The sequence below is a fragment of the Choloepus didactylus genome, chromosome 8 (assembly GCF_015220235.1).
Source record: "Choloepus didactylus isolate mChoDid1 chromosome 8, mChoDid1.pri, whole genome shotgun sequence".
Taxonomy (NCBI): domain Eukaryota; kingdom Metazoa; phylum Chordata; class Mammalia; order Pilosa; family Megalonychidae; genus Choloepus; species Choloepus didactylus.
The window spans coordinates 13,591,744-13,615,713 of NC_051314.1; the positions used below are offsets into that span (position 1 = coordinate 13,591,744).

Here is a 23,970-nt window from a genome sequence, read left to right on the forward strand (position 1 = left end):
CTATGTCGTAATGGAGAAAAACAGCAGGACATGGTTACCATGACTGCAATTATGTGAAAAACAAGCCTGTACATGGAAAAGTCTGAATGGGACATGGGTTCTATCTTGGTGGGGAGCTTCTAGAAGAATTTTCTCTCCAGTATTCAAACTTTCATTGTGGTTATTATAGTGTCTTTATTATTATTTTTTTAATTGAGCTACCAACAGCTTTGTTTTTTTAAATCTAGAAATAGGGAAACAATGGAAGATTCCACTGTTTAATATTCTGCCCCTATTATACGTTAGATAGATGTTAACTGAATTTTGCTATACAAGCAAATTTCAAAAATGTAGGGGTACACAAGTACTTTTCTTTTTCAAGTAGAATAGATAAGAGTTTTGGCATAAAGACAGATTTGTGGCACCTAAGTCTCAAGACTAATTTAACTCCACTTTCCTAACAACTGCACTTTCTAAATCATGCAGAAATGACACAACATGTATTTATTGAGCTCATAACATACGCCATGCATAGTTCTAAGTGCTCAGGATCCAGCAGTGAACAAAGCAGACGCAGCCTCTGCCACTGGGAAGCTTATTACATAGGAACACAGGAAATATAAAGCAGGATGAGAGGGTAGAGAGCAATGGTGTTGGTGGTGGCGGCAGTGGTGTGTTTTACACAGCTGGGCCTGGGAAAGCCTCTCTGATAAAGGAGCCCTGAAACAGAGAGCTGAAGGAAATAAGGATTGAGCCATGCAGCAGTCTGGAAGACATCCTAGGGCCTGAACGAATGGGTGGAGTATAGCGTATGGGGCAGGGTGGGGCAGGAGCAGGAGGGTCACAAAAAGCCTCAGAGGCCAGTGAAGACTAATTTGTATTCTCAGTGAGAGAGCGAGCCACCACGAGAGGGTTCCAAGTAAAGAAGTAACATGATCTAGCTTATGGTTTAGACAGTTCTGTCCAATGGAACTTTCTGTGATGACAGAAATGTTCTATACTGCGCAAATCAATATGGCAGTCACTAACCACGTGTGGCTTTTTACATTTGCGTTAATTAAAATTAAGTATAAGTACAAATTCCATTCACCAGTTGCATCAGCCACATTTCAAGTGCTCAATAGCCACATGTGCCACCACACTGGACAGCACAGTTTCCAAGGATTGGTCCAACCTCTGGGTAGAGAACAGGAAATTGTTGAATAAAGCAGGGAAAAGACCAGTCACAGGACCATTGCAATAATCTAGGAGAGGAATGGTGGTGGCTTGGCCAGGGTGGTATTAATGGAGGTGGTGAGAAATGGTCTGATTCTGGATCAACTTTAGAGGGAGGATTTGTGGCTGGACTGAATGTGAGAGTAATGACAAAGGGCTCCGAGGGCTGTGGCCTGAGTATTTACAAGAATGGGAGGAGGAGGCTATTTCTGGAGGAGTGCATGGGGTGAAATCAGAAGATCAGCTTTGGACATGTCAACTTAGCATGCCTATTAGGCATCCAAGAAGAGATCTGTGGAGTGAGAGGTTTGGGCTGCACACACAGTTCTGGAACTATCAGTATTTAAAGTCACCTCACTGGGTGAGATGGCCTGGCAATGGCTGTAGATAGTGAGAAGAGGTTCATGTGATCAACTGTGTCAAATGCTGCTGATACATCAAATGAGATGAGAATGGAGAACAAACCACTATATTTGGCCATGCAAAGATCATCAGTGACCTTCAAAATAAGGTTTTAATTCCCACTGCACTGCCTTACCTGGACTACGTACTAGCCTCCTAATTGGTCTCCTTTGCTCTGGTAGTTCTTCTCAACCACGCCCTCTATATTACTGTCAGTGTTATTTTTCTAAAACATAAATTTTCCTGTATCAGTGCTCAACTGAAAAATCTTGCCTGATGCTCTATTATCTATATAGCAGTACTACCCAAACTTCATGGTGCATCTAATAATCACTTGGGGATGACCAGGAACCACATTTTTAACTAGCATCTCAGATAATGGTCATTGATCATATTCACAAGCACAGGCCTGTAGGACAAAGACTAAACTCCTTGGTAAGACAAAGCTCTTCCAAACCTGGTCCCAAACTTCCTGCCTAGTTTCTTTCCATTACACTCTAGAAAGCATACATATGCTTCCACAGGATCAAATTTAATTATTCAAACTAACTGCATTTCCTCAAACATGCCATGGCGATCCAGACATCACTGCCTCTTGCATACGCTGTTCTTGCTGCCAAGAAGGCACCTTTGATCTGGCTGTGCCCAGCAAGCTCTGACTCATTTTTCCACACCCAGTTCAAATGTCACCACAAGTGGGAAGCCTCACCTGACTCCTCAAACTCTGCTAGCCACTTCTATACAATAGTCACCATACTGTAGTCTAATTATTTGCCGACTGTTCTGCTACTGTCCTCCATGCCTTGCCCTGCCTCATCAACACCAAGAGGCTGTGAAGGACAGACGCTGTTTTCTTCATCTGGGCATCTCCAACACAGTACCTGTTGCATGGAAGACATTTGAAAACCACGGAATGACTGTTGGCCTGAAACCAGGGGATGTTGGAAAGTGCTCCAAGAGTTAAGAAGATGCTGCCCTTGAGGAGTGCTGGGGACATCAGGAATGGCTCTGCCTAGAGGACGTATCATGAAATGGGGCTTGAAGGATGACTGGAACTTAGAGGGAAAGGGTAAAGAGAGAGAAGCTGAGGGACAGAGTCCCAGCCTCCCAGGCAGAACCGTGTAGGGGGAGTGGAGGTGGGGCAGGTATTGAAATCTACGGATTATGGTCTCAAAAACTATTTTAGGTTCCTGTCTTAAAAGCCCTTTCAGAAAACAAAACAACAACAAAAACAACTGTTTACAACCTACTGGTCAGATCTAGCAAGTGCCCCTACCCTCTTTTAAAGGATAAGACAGACTGAAAACTCTTATTAATGTTAGGTCATTAAAGTAACCTTCTAAGGAGAACTAAGGCCACATGCTGAAACCTTACAGGGGAATGTCCGTGTTTACTCTGCTACTCCGAGCTGATTTCTCACAAAGAGGTACAAGGAAGAGTGGGTGGTAGGCTGGCACAAATCTCTCACCTCTCTCCCCAAGCCAACTTCTTGCCCATTTCCTATCCATAAATGGACCTAAAGAGTTTCCCTTGTATACAATGCACTGTATCCTACACATAGCTGCTCTTTGAGTAAGATTTTAATCAGGTGTCCCTACCACTTTATTACTTCTAAAACCACACCCTAGAGCATCCACTCAAGTGTTTTAGCATATCCCTCAACATTTTTCAAAATAACCAGTTCTCCTCTTTTATCTGATGGTGAATCCTCAAGGCCAGCCAACTTTTGAATGCTGATACACATCAGAACTTATAAAAATTACATGAATTTTACAAATACAGTGTTGGAAAAATAATTAGGAGATCTAAAAGGAATATAATCTTAATGCTTTACACATAGAACATCTACCTTGTATGCAAGATACAATTTAAAAATGAGATCTGATAATCTGTTTTAAAAACCTTTATCCCTGGCACCTGGATTTTTCACATTTTAGACTGGTAACTACTATTCTTTTTATGCTCACAAAACCAGTCAATTAACAACTGATAGCTACCTGCTGGGCCTTTAATTTTGAATGGTGGAAATTAAAATTGCTTACCTGGGGGGAAATAAACTGGGGAGGCACTTGCGCCCGGAGATTGGGAGAATTTAGTGGCTGCACCGGTGTGTGCATACCTCTCGATTGTGCTGTGCTATTTCCAAACAAACCATGATTGCCACCCTGTAAACGTAACAGCAACAGTGAGGCTTTTCATTAACATAAGAGAAATGCAAGTAACAACTGGTTCAGACTTTCCATCCCACATAAGAACTATGTACTGTTTTCCAGAGAATCAGAGAATTTTTTAACTAAGAAGTTCCTGATCTTGGAACACTCAGAAAAATCATCCACATCGAATAATGGACCTGTCATCATTAACCCTGCAGTCTGATGCACTCTATAAACTAAAAGGGTTAAATTTAGTCAAATGTTAGAATAAGCACTAAACTTTTTTTTGTGATTTAAAGACAAAGGCAATATCAACATTTATTTCAATTACTCTACTTTTAAAGATTAGGCTTTACCAAGTTAATTCACAAATCTTATAATCTGAGAACCATTTTGAGTAAATTGTAAATTGAGTAAATTGTAAATTGTAAATTGAGTAATTGTAAAACAACACTATGACATTACTTCTCTGAACTGGTTAATTCAGTCATAAAATCACTGCCATCAGACTGTGAGCCTAGATCCCTAAAGACCCCACTCCAGATCTGGACACACTTCCCTATCCTGGATCTGGTTAGCCCCCTTTGCTAGATTAGGAAACCTGAATCAATCGCTCAGTTGAATAAAAACGGGAAAAAGTAAAAAGTCATTACAGGGACGTCAAAACAGACATTACTCACCTGTAACTTCTCATTCAAATACATAAATATCACAGTCTAGTTAAAAGCAAACCTGACTACCTCATTTCTGGAAGACCAACTCATTGGGGCATTTCTAGACTGTTCTAATCAGACTCTGGGCTCTATGACTGCTCTTCATTTCTGACTTGTTTCCAGAAGAGAAAAGTCCTTCAGCGAAGAAACCGTATTTGATAACATGACACTGTGTTCTCTCTGCCTGAGGTTTTCTACACCGTTTTCACTTGGCCTCTTCAAGGCCTAGCTCAGAGTCATCTTCATAAATCAAGTCTTTCCCAAAACCTTCCATGTTTCCCACTCAAATTAACTAAACCCACCTCTATGCTCTCAAAAAACTTCAAAACTCTTTGATAGCACCAATCAAGTCATATTATCGTTATTTTCCATCTTGTCTTTCCAACATCAGCTTAATAACTTCCCACCTCTTTGTATTCCCCCAACTGGATAAAGCCTTAGTCTGTAGGATGAGCACATCATTTGCAAAAACGAATTTCATACCCTTGGAAATGTCCCACTAAACATCCTCAGTGAAAACAGCTGCACCATTGCTTACACCAAATACGTATACTCTGAATTGAAGCCACCACTATCATCTTTTCCCTGGGATGGGGATTAAGGTAATTTTAATGAAGAATTCTGTAATGGTATCATTACAGTCTAGAACACTAAAGATATTTTGATGGTTTTATGATTCAAAATAGATTGATGGACAGTTACAGGGAAATTAATGAACTTAAAAGCACTTAAAATAAAAATTATTATGAACATAAAGTAGAAATGGCAACTAAAATCTGAGTGTATCTCATAAAAGAAAATCAAAGATCCACCATAAATTTTATGTTTTCCCAAAGGACCATTTAAACATGAAAAAACCTTTAACTCCAGAAAATCTGGTATCTCTACTTCTCCTGCCTTTCTAATCAAACTGTCACTACAAGGTGCAATGGCTTGGCTCTAATTATTATGAGGATGTGGGAGTTGGAAGTTGGTTACTTATTATCCTCAGGAAAATTGAAAACATTAATTATACTAAGAATATTCTGCTAAGATCTTTCTCATTTCTACTTTACCATTAAAGTAATGACCATGTTATTGGGAATCAACTATTCATGAATTGGTCCTTAAGTGGCAGGGTTCCTAGTAGTTAAAGTCCTTGTCAGAACCCATGTTTCGGCAGGTCCAAAACAGCTTTGTGAGGGTGATTTTAAATGTCAACCTTTCTGTTGATAACAAGAATTTAAAAGATTCCCTTTTTTTTTAGTTTTTGTAAAATCTAGCCCTACTTGCCTATTCCCAGTAAATAGATTAATACCTAGCTCCCCATTTAAGGTTTTAGATTTCATTATCAAGTGCCTCTAAAACCATTCAAAACACTTTCATATCTCAAATGGATAAGAGTATAAGTAAGCCAACAGTAATCTACTAAAAAAAATACCTTCCCTATATTTTTATATAGTATCTTGGCTCAAAAGCTGATTGTCTCCTTGGCTCAGATGCAGTTATCTTGCACAGTGACAATTTTAGTGGCAATTATTTAGACCCTGACATTTTATTCGGATTATATTTAGAAATTAGGAAAATGGAATCGAAACAGTATGTATGTTAATGTTGGTTTATCTATTTCCAAAGCTTTATGGTTTCACCTGAGGCTTTTATGACAATCTAAGTCCTCACAGTTATTGGTAATATTTAACTCAGAAAAATGTGTAAATTAAAAACGAAATTACCAACTTATTGAAATCTTCTGTGATTTGGAAAATTAAAACCATAATTTTTATTTTATTTTAAATTATGAAATATATTAACTCTGAAAACAGTCTGAAAAAACCATGACCATATTTGGATAGAGCATATGTATCAACCTAGTTATGGATTTTAGAGCAAACTACAGGTCAAAACTGAAGAATGTCTTTTTCTTAGAGTCTGATGCACCTAGATGTGCTAGTCTAGTATTCTAAAGTTAATGTACTAATAGTATTTGATAATTATGTGACCCTGAACCCATATTTATACTCACCATTAACCAAAAGAGTTTTAAGACTATTTTACATTTCTGTATCTCAACTCAAAATGAAAGAGCCTCCCCCCCAAACAATAATATAATTGTTTCTTTTCTGTTTATGTAAGTAACACATATCCATGTCCTTTACGGAAACATGAAAAACAGTGAAATATAAAGAAGAAAACAAAAAGTCACCTGAACTCCCAATCCAGAGATAACCAATCTGAACACATGGACATGGTATAATCCTTTATGTTTAAATGTTCTAAGGCAATAATTAGAAACCATATGGAAAACATATGCAACTTGAAGACTAAGGGAAGAGATGCTGTTGTATATCATCCTTTAATTTATATGTAAAAGTCATCATATGAAAACAGAATGGATATAGATAATAATCAAATATTCTCCCAAGACATACTGAGGTGAAGGCCATTAAGACAAATGAGTGGTCATCAAACCACGGCCGAGAAAGTAATCATTTTTGTAATTATTGTCACAAGGAACTGTGGCTCCAAATTTCTTATTTCCACTGCAAAAATTACAATAAGAAAGTTACTGTGGTGCGACAGACACAACCCTGCTGCATTAGCCTCAGTCCTGGGAAAGCGTGGAGGCTTCATCCCACCAGACCTGCCAATTTTGTTTCCACTGCACAACTCTTCCTTGGAGAACTGCCAAATCTGGCCCTAGGAAAGGAGCTGTTCCAGGTCGAATGAAACACTGCTAAGTTTGAGCATTATCTCTCTTCTTTCCAAAACTTCATTATTTTATATCAAAACTACCTTTCTCCAGGTAATTATTATATTTTAAACTTAAAGACACTAGATTTTAAAATTTTGTAACCCTCTGATACTTAATCTTACTAGTTTTGCTCCTATTTTTGAACTTGCAGTTTTGTTAAATTGCAAAGACCTCAAAAGCATTACCTGCCACACAACCTAATGTTAAAAATGGCAAATATATTGCTAAACCAGATCATAAAAAGGTATCTATTTAACCTCTAACATTTTCCTAAGTCAGTTATTAAATTATTAAATGTGAACTTATGACCCAAAACGAGAAGACAAAAGAAACATTTAAAATAAAATCCATGCTCAGAAAAATGAAGAAAGATGGGGTTCTATGGGCTGAAAGAACTAAAACCTACACTTAACATCATTCTGTGCATTCAGTAATCAACAAATTTCCCAAGACAGACAAATGATGCAATAAACTGCAGACCAGGGCTGAGGAGAGGCCACAGCCAAGCAGTTATAAATTTGAGAGGCCTCCTTACTTGTCTAGCAGCGAAGTTTTGGGGGTTGAGCCCTGTGCCGATTGCTCCAAGGCTGACGTTGGGTAGTGTGGAACCAGAGGGAGACAGCTTGTAGCTGGGAGAAGGGGAGAAGGGAGCCTCATCCCCAAGGCACCCATCTTGATTGGAGAAAGGCAAAGTCAGCTGAAAAGTAGTAGTAGTTAGCCAATCACAATGCGTGTTGGTTAGTGAAGCAACAGAATGCAAGGAGGAAAAAGAGAGAAACACTAAGAATAAACAAAGTCAGAGTGTATCAGCAATAAATGTGGATGGATTTCGCATCTGATCATAATCATCGTACTTTGCCCAAGAGACACCATCTGTCATCCACTTTGATATAGATTTTTCTCATCCTCTCAAGTTAGTGACATTTTCCGTACATTACAGGAAGACAAAAATTTGCCAGGCACTTTATTTTTATATATCTAATATTGATTACTCTAACTATGCAACTGTGGAAACAGAAGCCAGAGCAATCTTCTTGTGAATTTGCTGCTGTCTAGACCAGCACTGATGGTGTCAAAATTGTGCCAAATCTAAAAATTCTGGTTTTAACTTAAGTTTGAACATGAGGGACACTGCTGAATCAAGGAACAACCTCCTCCACTAGAAATATTAAATATCAAAACAAATAGGTATAAATTAGTTGCTTAAAACAGTTAGTTGAGAACTGGAAAAGTATACCACTGTAACTAAAAACAGATCCTTAGGAAAACGGCAAAAGAAAACAAAAGATCTTTCAGAAACAGCAAAAGAGAAAATTTTGGGTCACCTTTTTAAAACCAAAAGGTAAACCTTAGAAAACAAAGGGTATTTAACAAAATTCCATAATTTGATTTGTAATTGCAGAGTGGCAGAAAAAGGAATTCAGAATAAAGTTCTAAAATTTTTTCTACACATTTTGAGCTTGCACTTTCCCCACTTTAAAAAGTCAGACCATGGGCCCCTGCCAACGTTTTTTTTTTTTTGATGAATTTTTCAAAACTTAGCCCTTCTTCAAAATACCCACTCAAAGACAGATGATTTTAGCATCTACATAATCATCTACTGTCATTAACTACTTTCGTGTCACTACTTAAATGTAGGTGATATTTGTGTTCTGCTCATTAATTTAGTTCAGTATTCAGTACTTCTATGCTTCTTCTGGGCATCATTTTTCAAAAGACAAAAGGAAACCAAAGTGGTTCTCACAAATTAGTATTCTTAAAAAGGGTTCAACTCACCTTCTCAAAATAAGGCCCACTATCTGTGGTTCCCATGTCTTTGGAATTAGGTGGACGGAACCCAGATCGATCCTTCCTCATGATATCATTAAAATCCCCGAGATTCATTGCTCGCTTGTCCACATCAAATTTTTTATCTGGAAGGCTCCCTGGAAAACAGCACAAACAGAGTGAAAATTTCAAGAATCAATGACCAAGAGTGACCTGCCCCACCATCCTTCCTGGAGTGCTGGGACTGAGCTTTCTGCTCTCTGGGGAAGAGACCATAAGAGCTCTTGTTGGTTCCAGCTGATGCTGTCCCTCCCTGGGATATATGGGTCTTTTGGGCTGGCCTAGCAAAAATCTGGCCAAAAAGATTTATACTGATTGCTGATGTGTTTGATGAATCCATTTTGCTCATAAATTCCAATATCACAGTGAGAAAATTTGTTTCTTTTTGTTACATTAGTATCTGCTAAATGGCCAGGCTTGTGAAAAGTAAAATGGGGAATAAAAAGATGAAAGAGGACTAGCTCTTGCCCTAAAATTTAGAACTCTGAGTTGAACACAGGAGATGATGTGTCGACATCACCTGTGAAAGGCTGTCTGATACAGTTTCCCAGATTCAACCATTAGGCCCATTTTTCTTTTGCAGCTCTTTCAATTTGCTATTGTACACCATCATGATCAGTGCCCCAGGAAAGTTATTTTTCAGTTATTCTCATATTAAAAAACATCAAGGATCAGAGACCACCTTCCCTTGCTACCCAGGATGGCTTTATTTTCTTCTTGGTTTGATTCCTTTTAAGTTCCCCAGGGTGAGAAACAGCATCATTGTGAAAATCCCACAATTTAAGGGCTGGCATTGCATCCTTACTACTTGCAAAGGGAGAGTCTGTCAGTAAAGAAATATTCCAGGGTAGACAATGCTGGCAGCCTGAGGGCTGTGTCTGGCAAGGCTTAGCAGACATATTTTGTTTGGGCCCATACAGCATTTAAAAAATCTGAATTAGTTTTCAATATTTAAAAATCAGAATTTCAATATCTATCTGCATTTTTGCCCTCTCTTGAAAAACTGGAAGATCTGGCAATGCTGAGCCTGCATTCTTCCATGGCAATAACTGCTAAGAGCTGAGCAAGGCTGACTCCTCTAGGCGGCACATATGCCCTCCAGTTCACTAATGCCCTCCACTTCCCATTTTCTTGCACCTGGACTCATCACTCATTCACATTACTTTTCTGGCTCTTGCAGTTATTTGAGTTTAACATAGTACCTTACTCAGAACAAGGGTTCAACAAATATCTATTGAACTGCACCCATCCCAACTCAAACTGAGCAGAGGAACCTAAGAGGATACCATTAACACCAATATATTACACTACTATCAGTGAATGATACACACCTACAGACAAATCCATTTTACTGCTTGGATTATCTTCAGTTTGACTCTGAAAAATAAAGAAAAAGGTGAGAGTGGATTAGAGAGCTTCCAGTTTGGAACAGAAAAGACATGGCATTATGGGAGAGTCACATTTTACTACTGGCACTATATAAGGTACTTTTGAAATAAACCTTAATCTGGAATGAAGACAATAATAAAATTTTAATAATAGTTTTGATTTTTTTAAAAACACAACTAATTTTGATTGCTTTTGATGCCTGTATTCTTAAAGTTCAATTTTCATATATAATTAGCTTCAGTAAATCTATTGACAGAGTAATAACTCAACAGCTGCTTAGAGAAATAAACCCCTTCCCACAAGTTTCAATCAACCTAGGATCAAATTCTATGAATGGCAGCCAAATGATGACAACTTCTCATGACTTCTCGAATCATCAAATCTTGAAATGTGCAGCCAAGAAAAGTCATTTGTCTTTTAGCAACCAGAGACAGGGTATCCGCACAGTGTTCCCAAGAGATAAAGAAATCTAAAATTCTACAAGAATTCCCCATATAATTAAGCTGCACAGGTTTTTTCTAGTTATTTTGTTGTTGCTGCTTTTAAAAAACACGTAGTATTAAAACTGGTACAGTAGTGCTCAGGGTGCCTCCCAACCCTCCTAAGAGAAAAGGACACAAGGACTAAAAATTTAAAGCCAAACCTTTAAACTTCGGAGTATTTCATTAAAGGAAGATGAAAGAGAGAGAGAGAGAGAGAGAGAGAGAGAGAGAGAGAGAAAGAGGGCAGGTGAGCGAGCATGCACAACTATTGTTTAATCTAAAAGATCAAGAACACTGCTTAAGCGTTTCTAAATCTGTAATTTTTATTATATGTGGCAGTGGTCTTAAAATTTGTACTTAGCATAAAAGTTGGGACACATTACAGATAAGAAAAATAAAACTCACCAGCAATCCCATATTTGAAAACTGTTTGGCAAGAGGATTCATCCATGAATCACTGTTTCCTCCTTTTAGTGAGCACTACAGAAATGAAATGGTATAACCTCAGAACCAAATTATTTTTTTTTCCAACCTCATATCTGAGTATTGACTGAAAATGTAAAACCAAGAGTTTGCCTTTCAGAACCTTAACTATTCCTCTTTAACTGCAGTTATTTTGATATTTTATCTGTTGGTTTAAATGACTAATAAGCCTCTAGTTAAATTTGCTTTCATTTAATACGATTCAATGCACTCAACTAGCAGTAAATGGAAAAGTAAACAATCAGCTTGAGTTTTTATTTTTTATATTTATTTTATTTTATATCTATTTTTAAATATAAGGAAGCAAATATTGGATTTTCTAAATTATCATTTTTGTATGCTAGCATTTTCCTTTCAGTAGACTGCTCTCCTTATAACCCAAGCTAGTTTGTATTTAAGAGGAAAGAAGAGTGTGATGACATTGCATTTTTTGGAAAGGAGGTTATTTTAAATGGTCATTATTCTCTGTGTGGCTGCAATGAGGAACTCATTCATGCAGTCCTTTCATCTGTTTATTCATTTTATAGTATAAAGGGCATTGGTTGCCACTGCAAAAGAGAAACAATGAAGAGGCAGAGGTGATTGTGTGTACATGTGCCCACACAAAAGGTGGGGGGTGGGAGAAGGTGACAAGGTACTGATCATCGGTTCCACTTTTCCTTCTATGGAGATGGCAGGTAGAACGAGAATGGGGACAAGTCAGAGGCAGGAGACAAGCCTTGTGCATTCCACAGGCAAAAATTGTATGTGTTGTGATGATACTTGTCTTATCAACTTTTAAAAAACTTTTTATCATAGTAACCAATATAGAGTACAAAATTTTCTGTTTTAACCACATTCAAGTATACAATTCAATAGTATTATTTATCTTCACAATATTGTGCTACTATCACTGAATCCATGACCCCTCCTTTTGCATCATCTCAAACAGAAACTACTCACCCATTAAGCCATAACTCCCTCCTCCTGCCCTTGGTAGCCTGTAAACTACCATCTGTCTCTACGAAGTTTGGGTCATCTAGGTATCTCATGTAAGTGAGATCATACAATATTTGTCTTTTTCTATCTGGCTTGTCGCATGGATCATATTGATGTTATTCTTGAAAGTGATGAGGCAGTTTCAGGTTTTAAGGTCAAAACAGCTCTCAGGTAAGAGGCTAGAATCACTGTTTATGGAGCTGAACAGCTCAATTCCCGATGAACTTAATTATTAAATCTTGGCTGCTACCCAGCTGGGGTTATTCAGTACTTTTTCCTCAGTTGCTTCCTTTCAGTCAGCAGTATTTTGTACTGTTTTTCAATTTGGTCTGATTGTTAATTTATAAATAACCAAAAGAAAGCCAAAAGCAGACTAGGCAACCTAAGAGTACAAAAATCTCTGAAAATGAGATAGATTGTGGTGATGAACGCATAACTATGTTATCATACTGTGGACAGTGGATTGTATACCATGGATGATTGTATGGTGTGCAAATGTATTTCAATAAAACTGAATTTAATTAAAAAAAAAAAATCTCTGAAAATCTTACTGAATAATTCCTTGGAAGTTCAAGTCTTTAAAAGAGTGAAACCTGTGAATGACTGCTTAAACAAATTGCCTCTAGTAGGAACAATCTATAATTTTATTATAAGAAAATTAAGGTATTTAGAAAAGAAAAAAATCAGTATCCTAATGACAAAGCAGATGAAAAGACACAAGCCTTAGCTACCTGAAGACCTTCTAAACAGCATCTGGCATTTGAAACCTGGGAGAATATTAGCTGTAAAGCGTTTCATAGGCTCTCATGTTGCAGTCAAGTATATGGCTGCCCATTTCTTATTTCCAACAATTCATTCGTCCAATGAAAGGCTGGAATGAAAATAGAGTGCTTCTGCTGAGAGGGTGGTTCAAAGCCAATTCTGTAGGTTAAAAACCAAAGTCCTCATCAAATTATGCAATTCAAAGAGGAAACTGAGCTGTTCTAAGATAATACCAGGTGGTTCAGGATGGAGATAAATCATTCAGTACCTACAGTGGGATTATGAATTGGTATTTCACTTTGATGGGAGAAGGGTTCCATTCCAGGCCTTGGAATTTCCCAAATCAGATACAATCCAGTTATGCTGATGGCCACTGGAGAAGCCAGTATTATCTGACTTTGGTTTCTCATCTACATATTCATGGAGATCTACTCTAAAGATGTCTTTGGCTTTCGAATGCAAACGCACAAAGCACTTATAAACTGTGCCTTGACAGCTTCCAAAGAATTATTGTAATGTGGAAACTCAAAGCAGGAAAAAATCCACTCTCATCTTTTAAAATTCCATTTTACCCACTGAAAAAGTTTTGCAGTTCAAGGTTTCAAGGTCCCAACAGGGGAGGGGCGAGTAGTCATTTGCTTTCAGGACCCTGACAGCTCCAGCTGCCCCACTCTTTCCATTAAAATTGCCTCAGTTCTGTCTTCTAAGAATGAATAAACAGGCTCAGTTATTTCATAAGTGGACTACCTTCATTTGCTTCTTTCCTCCTTGTCCCCAGCTTGCAGAGTTGTGAGAGGAAGCACTTCCCTGAGAGCCGGCGGTGTTCCAGACTCCTCCATCCTCCTCCTCTTCCCAGCTGGGATGGCGAGTTCCTGTCACTGGCCCGTCATTCTCCCCCCAGCCATCTTGCATAGATTTGGAATCTTTTTATGGAAAGAATCAATTATTGTATGCAATAGCTACATTTAACAATAACCACAATAATTCATTGCAGACGCAGGATTTTAATGTATTTGCGATTTGACCTACTCCCATCCACGTGGCAGGACAAATGATATTATTCCCATTTTAGAGAACAAGAAACTGAAATCCATAAAGGTTCAATACCCTAGAGTAAGTCAACAAACCACAAAATCAAGACTTTCTGGTTCAATGCTTTCCCCCTTACACCAAGTTCATAGGTATTCCAAAATTGAGAAGAACTTATGATTCCCTCCCCCTGCCTTTGGTAACCTATAAACCACCATTTGTCTCTATTAAGTTCGTTTTGTCTAGGTATCTCATGTAAGAGAGACCATACAATATACCTTTTGTGTCTGGCTTATCTGACTCAGTACAATGTCTTCAAGGTTCATCCATGTTGTTGCATGGATCATCAATTTTATTATTCTTGAAAGTGATGAGGCACTTAAGTTTAGCTCCAGATTTTAAGGTCAAAATGGCCCTCAGATGAAAGGCTAGAATCATATAAGAAATTTCATATCTCAAGTAAGAGAAATTTGTTCTTCTTAATGAGTATGATTTACTGCAGTCCTCAGTTTTACCCTCCCTAAAATACTTTATGTTCTTTATATATGATGGACATTAAAATAGGAGGTATGATAAAGAACAAGTATTTGGGATGAAATGGAGAGAAAAAAAGAGAATGAAAAAAAGAAAAATTTATAAGATGAATACCAAAATTACGGCGAAAGGAGAAATTCACATAGCCATGGAAACTTGAAACTTATGAGATTCATATACTTGATACTTACTAGATACTAAAAAGATCCTAGGCAAAGACAGTGGGTAAGCAATGGTCTTTAAAGACAGGAGGAGGAGATATGGAGGACAGAGAAGGGAGGAGGACAGACAGAAGTCCAGAAGAGGGCTCTAAGACTCAAGGAAGCAGGATGTTAGTACCCTTAGTCTATTCTACCAACAACCCCTTCAAAACAAAGGTCTTTAATTTGCAGGTTGGAATAAATCTTTAATTTATCTCTAAAAATACTGCATGGAACTGAAGGTTACACTCTGAATAATGCTGTATGAAATAATGTTAGAAGGGGAAATCCATTCTCTCTCCTAGTAGCTCCAGTCACACCACACCTTCACTTTACCAAATGACAGGACATTTGGGGAAAGGGCAGTCATTTGATTTAGATAGCTTCATACGAAGTCTGAAGCCAGAAAAGTGGCTCTTCCAGGCTTTTCCCTCTTATGACTACTCCCTAGGAACAGGCCTATGACAGCGACCTAGGCTAAAATCAAGCACCACAATGCACAGGGAACTTGATTTCTTCCAACTGTGGCATCTCACCCCCAAACAAAGTGAATCTGATAAATCCATGGGTTTTATCTTAGCCACATAAAGGAGTTGCTGACTGGGCAGCAAGTGGCAGGGATGGAGTGCTTTTTCCCTGCCACTGGAAGGGCCACTGATAACCAAAATTGTCTCCTTGTGTATGGGATGATAAGTTTAAATGACTGGTTTATATTTGTAAATATAAACTGGTTTATATTATAATAATATAATATATCATATTGTTATACCATCCACTGGCAAGCAAGAGAAATTAAAAACCCAATATAAAAAAACATAACTGACCCCCTTATTAAAAACACATCCAGGTAACCCTTCTCTTAGAGAAAGAAACTGAACTTTTACCTAATGTTTTCTTACAGAAAAGATAAAAAAAGAGAGCTCTAATTTTCAACCTGAGACCTGTAACATTAAATTTAAGACATATGCAGACCAGAGAAGATCATGTTAACTATCAGCATCAACTGGCAGTCTGTGATAATCTAGCCCCTTCCTATGTGCATTACACAATCAAATTACCCAGAAAAAGGGCATGAACTAGAACTACAGAAGATCCCGAAGAGGAGAAGAAATTTTTAGAATCTGGAGAAAAGTGAGGATTTTGTGATGGAAGAAAGGTGATCCTGAGGTAGGTAAAGATGCATAAACATCCTGAAGGTACTCTTTGTGTCAAGTCTCTGTTATTGTCTTCCAACAGCATTTTGGATCTATTTCTAGCCCACTTGATGATACAACTGATTTTATAATGAAAATCTTGATGAAAACAAATCTTTATATAGCAATTTCGATAGAGGGATCTGAACTTTCAAAAATTCATTCTGGTTATGTAGGCACAAGTGTGAAATTCTAGAATATAGCTAAGATCAAATTTCTTTGTGTGGCACTATAAGAGCCCCAAATATCACACAATTATACCTCACAAAGGAATTTTAACTCTTGTTCAAATTTTAAGCATTTGGTATGGCCACATCATTTAACAGAAAGACAATCCCTTAAATCTGCTATATTGTAGAAAATAGAAGTCAGAGTATTTTTGAGAAAGCTACAAACAAGTGAAAATGGCACTTGAAACAGAATCTTTTGTTCCAAGAACATCCAACAAGACATTCCATAGCATCATTTTACAGTTTTGCAAATTACTGTGACTATTCCTGTGGATCAAGTATCACTTAGATTTCCAATGATTAAGAAGCAGCATGACATGCTTTGTTCAAAAAATTCAAATAAGAAAACTTCTTTTGGGTTCAAAAAACCTTCAATGTTCCTATGTGGGCAGATGTATGAGAATAGAGATGAGGGGGAAAAGAAGGAGGAGGAGGACAAAGTCATTGGGCAGGGGAGATCATGTTCCAAATTATAAAGCACAGGACTCTTATTTTAAATTATACTAACAAAAGAGTGGGAATGCAAAATACATATGGTAGAACAAATTTAGATTTTTGGGCTAAAAAATCACATCAAAATCTCAATTCTGGCCAGATACTAAATCTAATTTAAAACAAAACAAAACAGTCTTTTGACTTTTAGTCCATTGTAAATATCTTAACATTATTACAAGTTCAACGAACTTACCACCATTTGCTGTAAACCATTTATTTAACTCTCAAGGTCCTGACCCTCAGTGAAACAGTGGTCTCAACACTCAACAGCCCTCACCAAAATGTCTGACACCCCCCTCCCCAAGTTAACCCAGAATCCCTTGAAAATAAAAATGCCGTGTACTCACTAGGTTTCATGGCATTTGGCGCGCTGGAGGGTGTGTTCCCCCAGCCTGTGGTCGATGCTCCTGTATCTTCCATTTCACCCCACCCAGGACTGCTTTCGTTTGGCTCACCCCAAGCTGAAGTACCATTATCTGGAGCAGGTGGTGTGCTTTTGCTCCAGACTATGAAGAAAGGAAACGTATCTCTAAGAACAATTGCTAAATCAAACACTGTAATGTCTAGTTGGGGGGAAGGGGAAGGAACATTCACACCTATATTCTGCAGGTAGCAATATAAACTGGCTAAACCTTCATGGAGGGTAAATGGCAATGTTAGTTCAAAAAAATTTTAATGCAACTAATTTTTGACCCAATAATTCCAGTGCTAGGAAATTATACCACAGGTATACTTATCAGAGGAGATAAAATCATATGTATGACAATGCATCACTGCTAGTGGAATATTTGGAAGCAACAAAACTGTCCCATCAAAAAGGGGACTAGTAATACCTGAAACTATCAAACTACAACCCAGAACCCATGAATCTTGAAGACGATTTTTATAAAAATGTAGCTTATGAGGGGTGACAATGTGATTGGGAAAGCCATGTGGACCACACTTCCCTTTGTCTAGTTTATGGATGGATGAGTAGAAAAATGGGGGAAGGAAAAACAAAACAAAATAAAACAAAAGGCACTCAGTGTTCCTTTTTACTTTAATTGCTCTTTTTCACTTTAATTTTTATTCTTATTTTTGTGTATGTGGTAATGAAAATGTCAAAAATTAATTTTGGTGATGAATGCACAACTATATAATGGTACTGTAAACAACTGAATGTACGCTTTGTTTTGTATGACTGCATGGTATGTGAATATATCTCAATAAAATGAATTAAAAAAAGGAGGGGGACTAGTGCATGATTGTTCTGTAAACCTACAACTTCACTAATTAGAAAAAAAAAAGATGACTATTTAGATCAATTATGGGTCATCCACAAAATACTATATATGAAACAAAAGATAGAATTGTATGTCTAATATGGAAAGCTTATCTATATACACACATATACATGTATACATAAATAGAGTTCAGTCCCTTCTGTGGAAAATTTTAAAAGGATAGCTTACAATGTTTAGATTTCTATAGGTATGAACAAAAATTCTGAATGAGACACAAACTTCTAAAACATTACCTGTGGAGAAAGAGCCTAGGGGCAGAGATCCTTTAATTTATCACATTTTGCTTATCTATACAGTTTCCAAGTTTTGATGTATGCAAACAATTGTTTTTAATGTAAGAAAGTTTTATTTTAGATAAATTCCAGATAGTGAGTTAATGGTAAATCTTAATTTCCTTCCTCACTCTTTTCAATATTTAATAAATTTAACTAGTTAAAATAATCATTTATAATGGGTATGAGGTTTTCTCCTGGTACGATGAAAATATTTTGGAAGTAAATACAAATGGTGGTTGCAAAACCCTGTGGATATGCTAAAAGCCATCAAATTGTTCACTTTAACTGGAATTTCATCTCAATTTAAAAAAAATTACTTTATAGCTCCACCCCCCCCACCCCACCCCCAATAATCAATTGCTAAGTGAGGCAGAACAGGATTCACTGAATGATCAAACAAGATAGGCTTATTTGGGGGAGGGGATACTAATAATTAATATTTCAATTAATTTTAAATAAAAGAAGGCTTGAAAAGAAGACAATTCATTGAACTATGTGCTTTATGGGGACATTCAAGTTGACAACACTAAACTAATTCAGTATGACATCACCGGCACTCCCTTTTTTATTTTTCTAAGTAAACCATGCTATTGGATCAGTTCCCTCGTGAGTGGCATTTCATGTTTCTAGAGTTTTGCCTTCAATGTGTGGCCACAAGCAACCTTATCTACATGGCCATGTACACATCACCAGTACTAGTTTTAATTTACTAGGTCTGATATTTCCTATTCAAATAGGGAAAGAAGAAAGTTTTAAAAACGTGCAAATATACAACTTGCAATATCAAAGAAAGAGTCTGCTGACAACTCTCCTTTAAAATTCAGTAATTCTGGGCCACCAATTACCATGAGATAACAAGGCTTCTTGTTACTCATTAAAAATCATCCGGAAAATGAGTGAAAACTCCCAGATACCAGTTCTGCTACAGCATTCTGAGAGTTTCTGGAACAACACAAAGAATCTATCACAGGTAGAACCAGAATGGAAACCTAGTCTACTTCTTCTATTTTAATCCTTTATTTTATAATCTAGGGCACAGTTTTTTTAGCAAGATAAAAGACTATGGGTTCTGCAGACTAATACAAATTGAAAAAAAAAAAATTATTTTGGGGGGGTGGGACTAAAGCAAGGGTGCCATCTTTTCCTTCTGCCAAGAAAGAACATTAAATAAAATGTACTACTGCCATCTGCTAATGCTATCATTTTATAAAAAGAAAAGTTCTGTTAACAACAAAAACATAGGAAAGACAGAACGAAGCTAAGTTGAATAAATGCAGCTTAATAAAAAGGTCTTGGTTTAGGACTTCTTCTCATCATATCTTGCAAGAAAAAGTCGTTTCTTACCTGATGCTGATTTACTAGTCATCGGGGTAGGGAGGTTTGGTTCTCGAGGTGCCGGGCCCCCTTGAGAATTCTTATCCCACAGATTAACATTCTTGTAGTTATAACTGTTAGGGTCTCCCCATGCTGAAGTGCCATCATCGATGTCCATTTTCCGACTAATTGACTGTGGGGACGGCTCTTCCCAACCGCTGGGTTCCTCGTCCTTCGGGGTGGTTGGCTGGGGCCCGCTGCTCCAGTTGGAATTGGAAGGTCGTCCATTGCCTGGAGGGGGTGGGGGTGGGCCTCCCCATGAACCAGAAGCCTCTGGTTGTGGTGGCGATGGCTGCTGTGGCTGCTGCTGCTGTTGGTGCTGTTTATTCCAGGAATTGGGCTGTCTGCCCGTCTCATTCCATGCTGGAGATCTTTTGCAATCTTCCCATCCACCTTTTGAGGCTATGCTTGCATTCCCACCATTACCCCAAGTTCCAATTTCATTCTGTCCTCCTTCACCCCACCCAGACACAGGTTTACTTGCAGAACTTTCCCAATTGTTGTTTTTTGCCTGATCAACTTCCTCTCCCCAACCATTCTTTCCAGAAGTCCATCCTTGATTGGGCTGGCGTCCACCTCCCCACCCCTGATCCTTGCTGGAATTCTCACTCCAAGAGGAAGGTGTCTTTTCGTCTGGTCGTACTCCTCCCCAGCTGGAAGAGTTGTTGTTCTTAAAGTCATTCCAGCCCCCTGTGTTCTTGGGGTCTTTCCAATCTGCAGAGGCTGAGAGCTCCCCCCACCCAGACTTCATTTGATTGCTTTGGCTGGGTGCATCTCCCCAGCCCCCTGAGTTCTTGGTCTGTGTGGCAGCGCTCTCCCACCCCTCAGTTCCTTTGTCAGATTTCCCCTCAGGCCTTGGCACCTCTTCAATATCCCACACTGTGTCCTGCTTAATTTGAGTTTGGCCCCAGCCAGTGTTTGAAAGCACCCTGGGGTCCAAATCAGTTCGGCTCAAAAGAGTCTGCAAGACAGCCTGACAATCAGGATGTGTGGGCCTGTATGACCGACGGCCAGAATTGTGACTGTCACTACTTCCTGCTTTGTGGTTGCTTCCAGTGCTTTGACCTCCAACTTCACTTCCTGTGGAGCTGGAAGATCTTCCCCAACAGGGAGCCTGGGCATTGCCTTGGTTTTCAGGGAGGGGGTGGCCCTTTTGATTGTCCCATACTCCAGTGCTAGAATTTGGTTGGTTTGGACCACTCCATTCTCCAATTTTCAACTCGTCAGACCCAGTCGGCTGTTTCCATTCTCCCTGAGAGACCCCAGATGTTATTTTGTTCCCTTCACCCCATTTGTTGTCATTAGAGTCCTGAGGGCCAAAGTTCCAGGACCCACCCGTAGACCTGTTATTGTCCCAAGAGTCATTTTTTGACCCGGCTGATTTCTGAACAGAAGCTCCTTTCCAGGAGTCCTCTCTATCCTTTCCATTGTTCCCACTGTTTCCAGAATTGCTTTGTCCAGAGACTGTGTCAGTTCCAGAAGGCCCCCTCGCTGTACCCCAAGATCCAACACTCCCAGTCTTTCGATCTCCAGTGCTTTGTGAAGGGCCATCAGTGCTCCTGGAGGCGTTCCCCAATCCCATTCCAAAAGGCATTCCCTTATTCTCCATGGGGTTTGGTGAACTTAAGTTCAAGGAGTTAGTGTTTCCGTTTTTTGGTCCATCAGTGTTATGAATTTGAGCCTGTTCTCTGCCAGAGACAACAAAATTAACACCCGCATTTTCCATCTTTGACTGCTGTTCCCTGGATGCCTGACCTACTGTGCTAACCTGTGCACTGGAATTACTATTATCTGTTTCCAATGCCCCTTTCCTAGAATTTCCTTCTTGGACCAGTGCTGGCCAGGCAGATGGGTTGCTATTTGGGTTAAAGTTGCTGAAGCCAGAGCCAGGTCCAATCCTATCCTGACCACTCACATTCCTCCAATTCCCTAGTCCATTGTTGCTCTCTGCAGTAGAGTTGGAAGATTGACCAGATTTAGCTTTAGGGTCAGATTTCCAGGCCCCAAGATTACACTCACTCCCAGAACTTGCAGACTGGCACTGGCTCCCTTTCCCTTTGCCCCCAGTGGTGCTTCCTGGCAGCATGCTCTTGTCAGAGCCAGGGTTCGAGGCACTGTTGTCGGTGGTGTTTTCGGAAGAAGACTCAGTGTCTTTGCTGGCAATACAAGGCCACTCTTCCATGTCAGACCCGTCTACAATCACCTTGTCCCAGATGTGAATAGGGTTGGGGGAGGCGCCGTTGTTGGAGGAGGCTCCCGGGCCCCAAGTGGAATTTGCATAATTTGAAGCAGCAGCACCTCCAAGGGTTGAATCTGGAAAAGATATTTTTATCAATCACAGCTACATCTGGAAGACACATTAACACCTTAAACTCAGACTGCCCTTAAGAGAGATCACCACATTTCCCCATTAGCTGGTTAAACTGCATTATCACAAATGGTCTTAGTCAATCTTTTCTCTTCCATCTCACCTGCTTGTTTTATTTTGCTAACTCCAAAACATCTCTCAAACCTATCTCCTTGCAATTCCAATTGACAGGGAACAGCCTTCTATCTTGGGACAATTGCCGTAACACTCTAAACTGACTCGCTATGTCCAATCTATTCTAAACACACCTTGCTGGAGTGATTTTTCTACAGCACACCTTTGATTATATCACTGCTGTATGCAAAGCTTTAACAGTTCTTCAGTCCATAAGAATAAAACGAATCTCCTTGGTCTGGCATCTGATCAAGATGCTCCATGAGCTTGGGACCAACGAACCTTTCTCTTTCTAGTCTTATCTTCCACTACTTTCTATGTAGATGCCCACATTCCACATTACTTGAAATTCCACCATAACTTGTGCCTTCTCACGTAGGTGTCACCCCACATCAGAACCTAATGTCTTTCCTCCTGACTTCACACACTGAAATTTTACTCATCTTTCTGGTCCTAGTTCAAGTGCTATTTCTTCTATGAAGCTTTTTATTGAGTTCATCACCTGAAAATAATCTTTCTCTGCCTAGAGCCATTTTAGTCAGTGCTATAGTTAACTATGTTCTTGTCTTCCTCTCCCACTTTAGCACCTTGTAGGCAAAGAACTTATCTTGCATACGTTTAAATTCCACACAGTGGCCAGTGCAATGCTGCTCAGTAAGCATCTTTTGAATGATGAATGTCCACCGAGTTAGATGCTGGGGGCATACAGCATGAACCAGATAGTGCTCACCCTGAGAAACTTAATCTGATAAACTAGTCCAGCTCAGCACAGATTTTGGAGGAATTTACCATACATGGCAGGAAAAAAATGGCATATTTTTATTAGATAATTTCTTCTAAACTTATTTTAAGTCCTTTAACCAAGCAGTCTTAAATCAACATGAAGTTGAAAAAAAGTATTTATATAGAATCATGTAAGATAAGGCAATATATAATCCCAAACTCTTGAGATTTAGGGGCTCCTTGGTGTTAGTAGTGTAAACAGGAGATCTGACTCACACTGGTTCAGGATCTACCTCCAGGTCTGGGTATTCTCAGCAGCAGAGCCACTCAACATGACCACCCCTCACATGCTTCCTTTCGCAACTGGTTATGAGGAGTCAGGAAGAAAGGGCCAGGAAGCCTTCCCCTTTCTGCTCCAGGCTGGCCTGACAGTCAACCCAGGGAAGCTTTGTGGATCGGGCTGACCTCTGCATGAAGCCTGTGTCACCACCCTCACTCTGCACACAAGGAGCTGGTGACAATTTTCTGGGCAATTCTAAGTTCAAACTCACAAGTAAAAGAAAGCATCCTATTGGTGACAACCATCCATTCATTGTCCTTGCCAAATATGATGGTGTTCAAGTTCTGAATTTTAATATAGTCTCAAGAAACATTTTAAGAGATAAGTGGAAATTAATCACCTAATAAAATAGGTATTTGAAGATTCTTAGCCTCTAGCTGATTTTCATATATTAAAAACTCTAAAACTTCTAGGAGAACCCTCCAGCTAAAGATCCCTAGTGTCTACATATATTTTTCTTAAAAAATCTTTATTCTAATAACATTTCTACAACCTAAAATTTCCCCTTTTAACCACTTTCACATATATAATTCAGTGCTGTTAATTACTCTCACATGTTCTACACACAGTTTTTAACCAAATAGGTAAAAATTCAGGGAAATACTGATTTTAAAAAATCTATTGATAGACTATAGAATGGTATTCTTTGGTATCCTCTCCAGATTCTATTACTGTTATCTAAGAGACCATTCTCTCTA

The 23,970-nt window shown here is 38.8% G+C and overlaps 1 protein-coding gene across 5 annotated transcripts in view; it reads right to left on the bottom strand.

Moving 5' to 3' along the window:
* TNRC6B (trinucleotide repeat containing adaptor 6B) overlaps nucleotides 1-23,970 on the bottom strand; it is a 315,110-nt gene that overhangs the window by 23,767 nt on the left and 267,373 nt on the right. For 4 of the 5 annotated variants that reach the window (XM_037846115.1, XM_037846116.1, XM_037846114.1 and 1 more), the window contains 7 exons: nucleotides 19,698-22,040; nucleotides 17,143-17,301; nucleotides 13,862-14,037; nucleotides 11,297-11,371; nucleotides 10,352-10,397; nucleotides 8,970-9,118; nucleotides 3,639-3,761 (listed from right to left, as the gene is read on the bottom strand). In XM_037846115.1, coding sequence (XP_037702043.1) covers nucleotides 3,639-3,761; nucleotides 8,970-9,118; nucleotides 10,352-10,397; nucleotides 11,297-11,371; nucleotides 13,862-14,037; nucleotides 17,143-17,301; nucleotides 19,698-22,040 — 3,071 coding nt within the window. Of the gene's footprint in view, nucleotides 1-3,638; nucleotides 3,762-7,728; nucleotides 7,891-8,969; nucleotides 9,119-10,351; nucleotides 10,398-11,296; nucleotides 11,372-13,861; nucleotides 14,038-17,142; nucleotides 17,302-19,697; nucleotides 22,041-23,970 lie in introns of all 5 variants that reach the window. The other variant, XM_037846118.1, reaches the window with a different exon arrangement.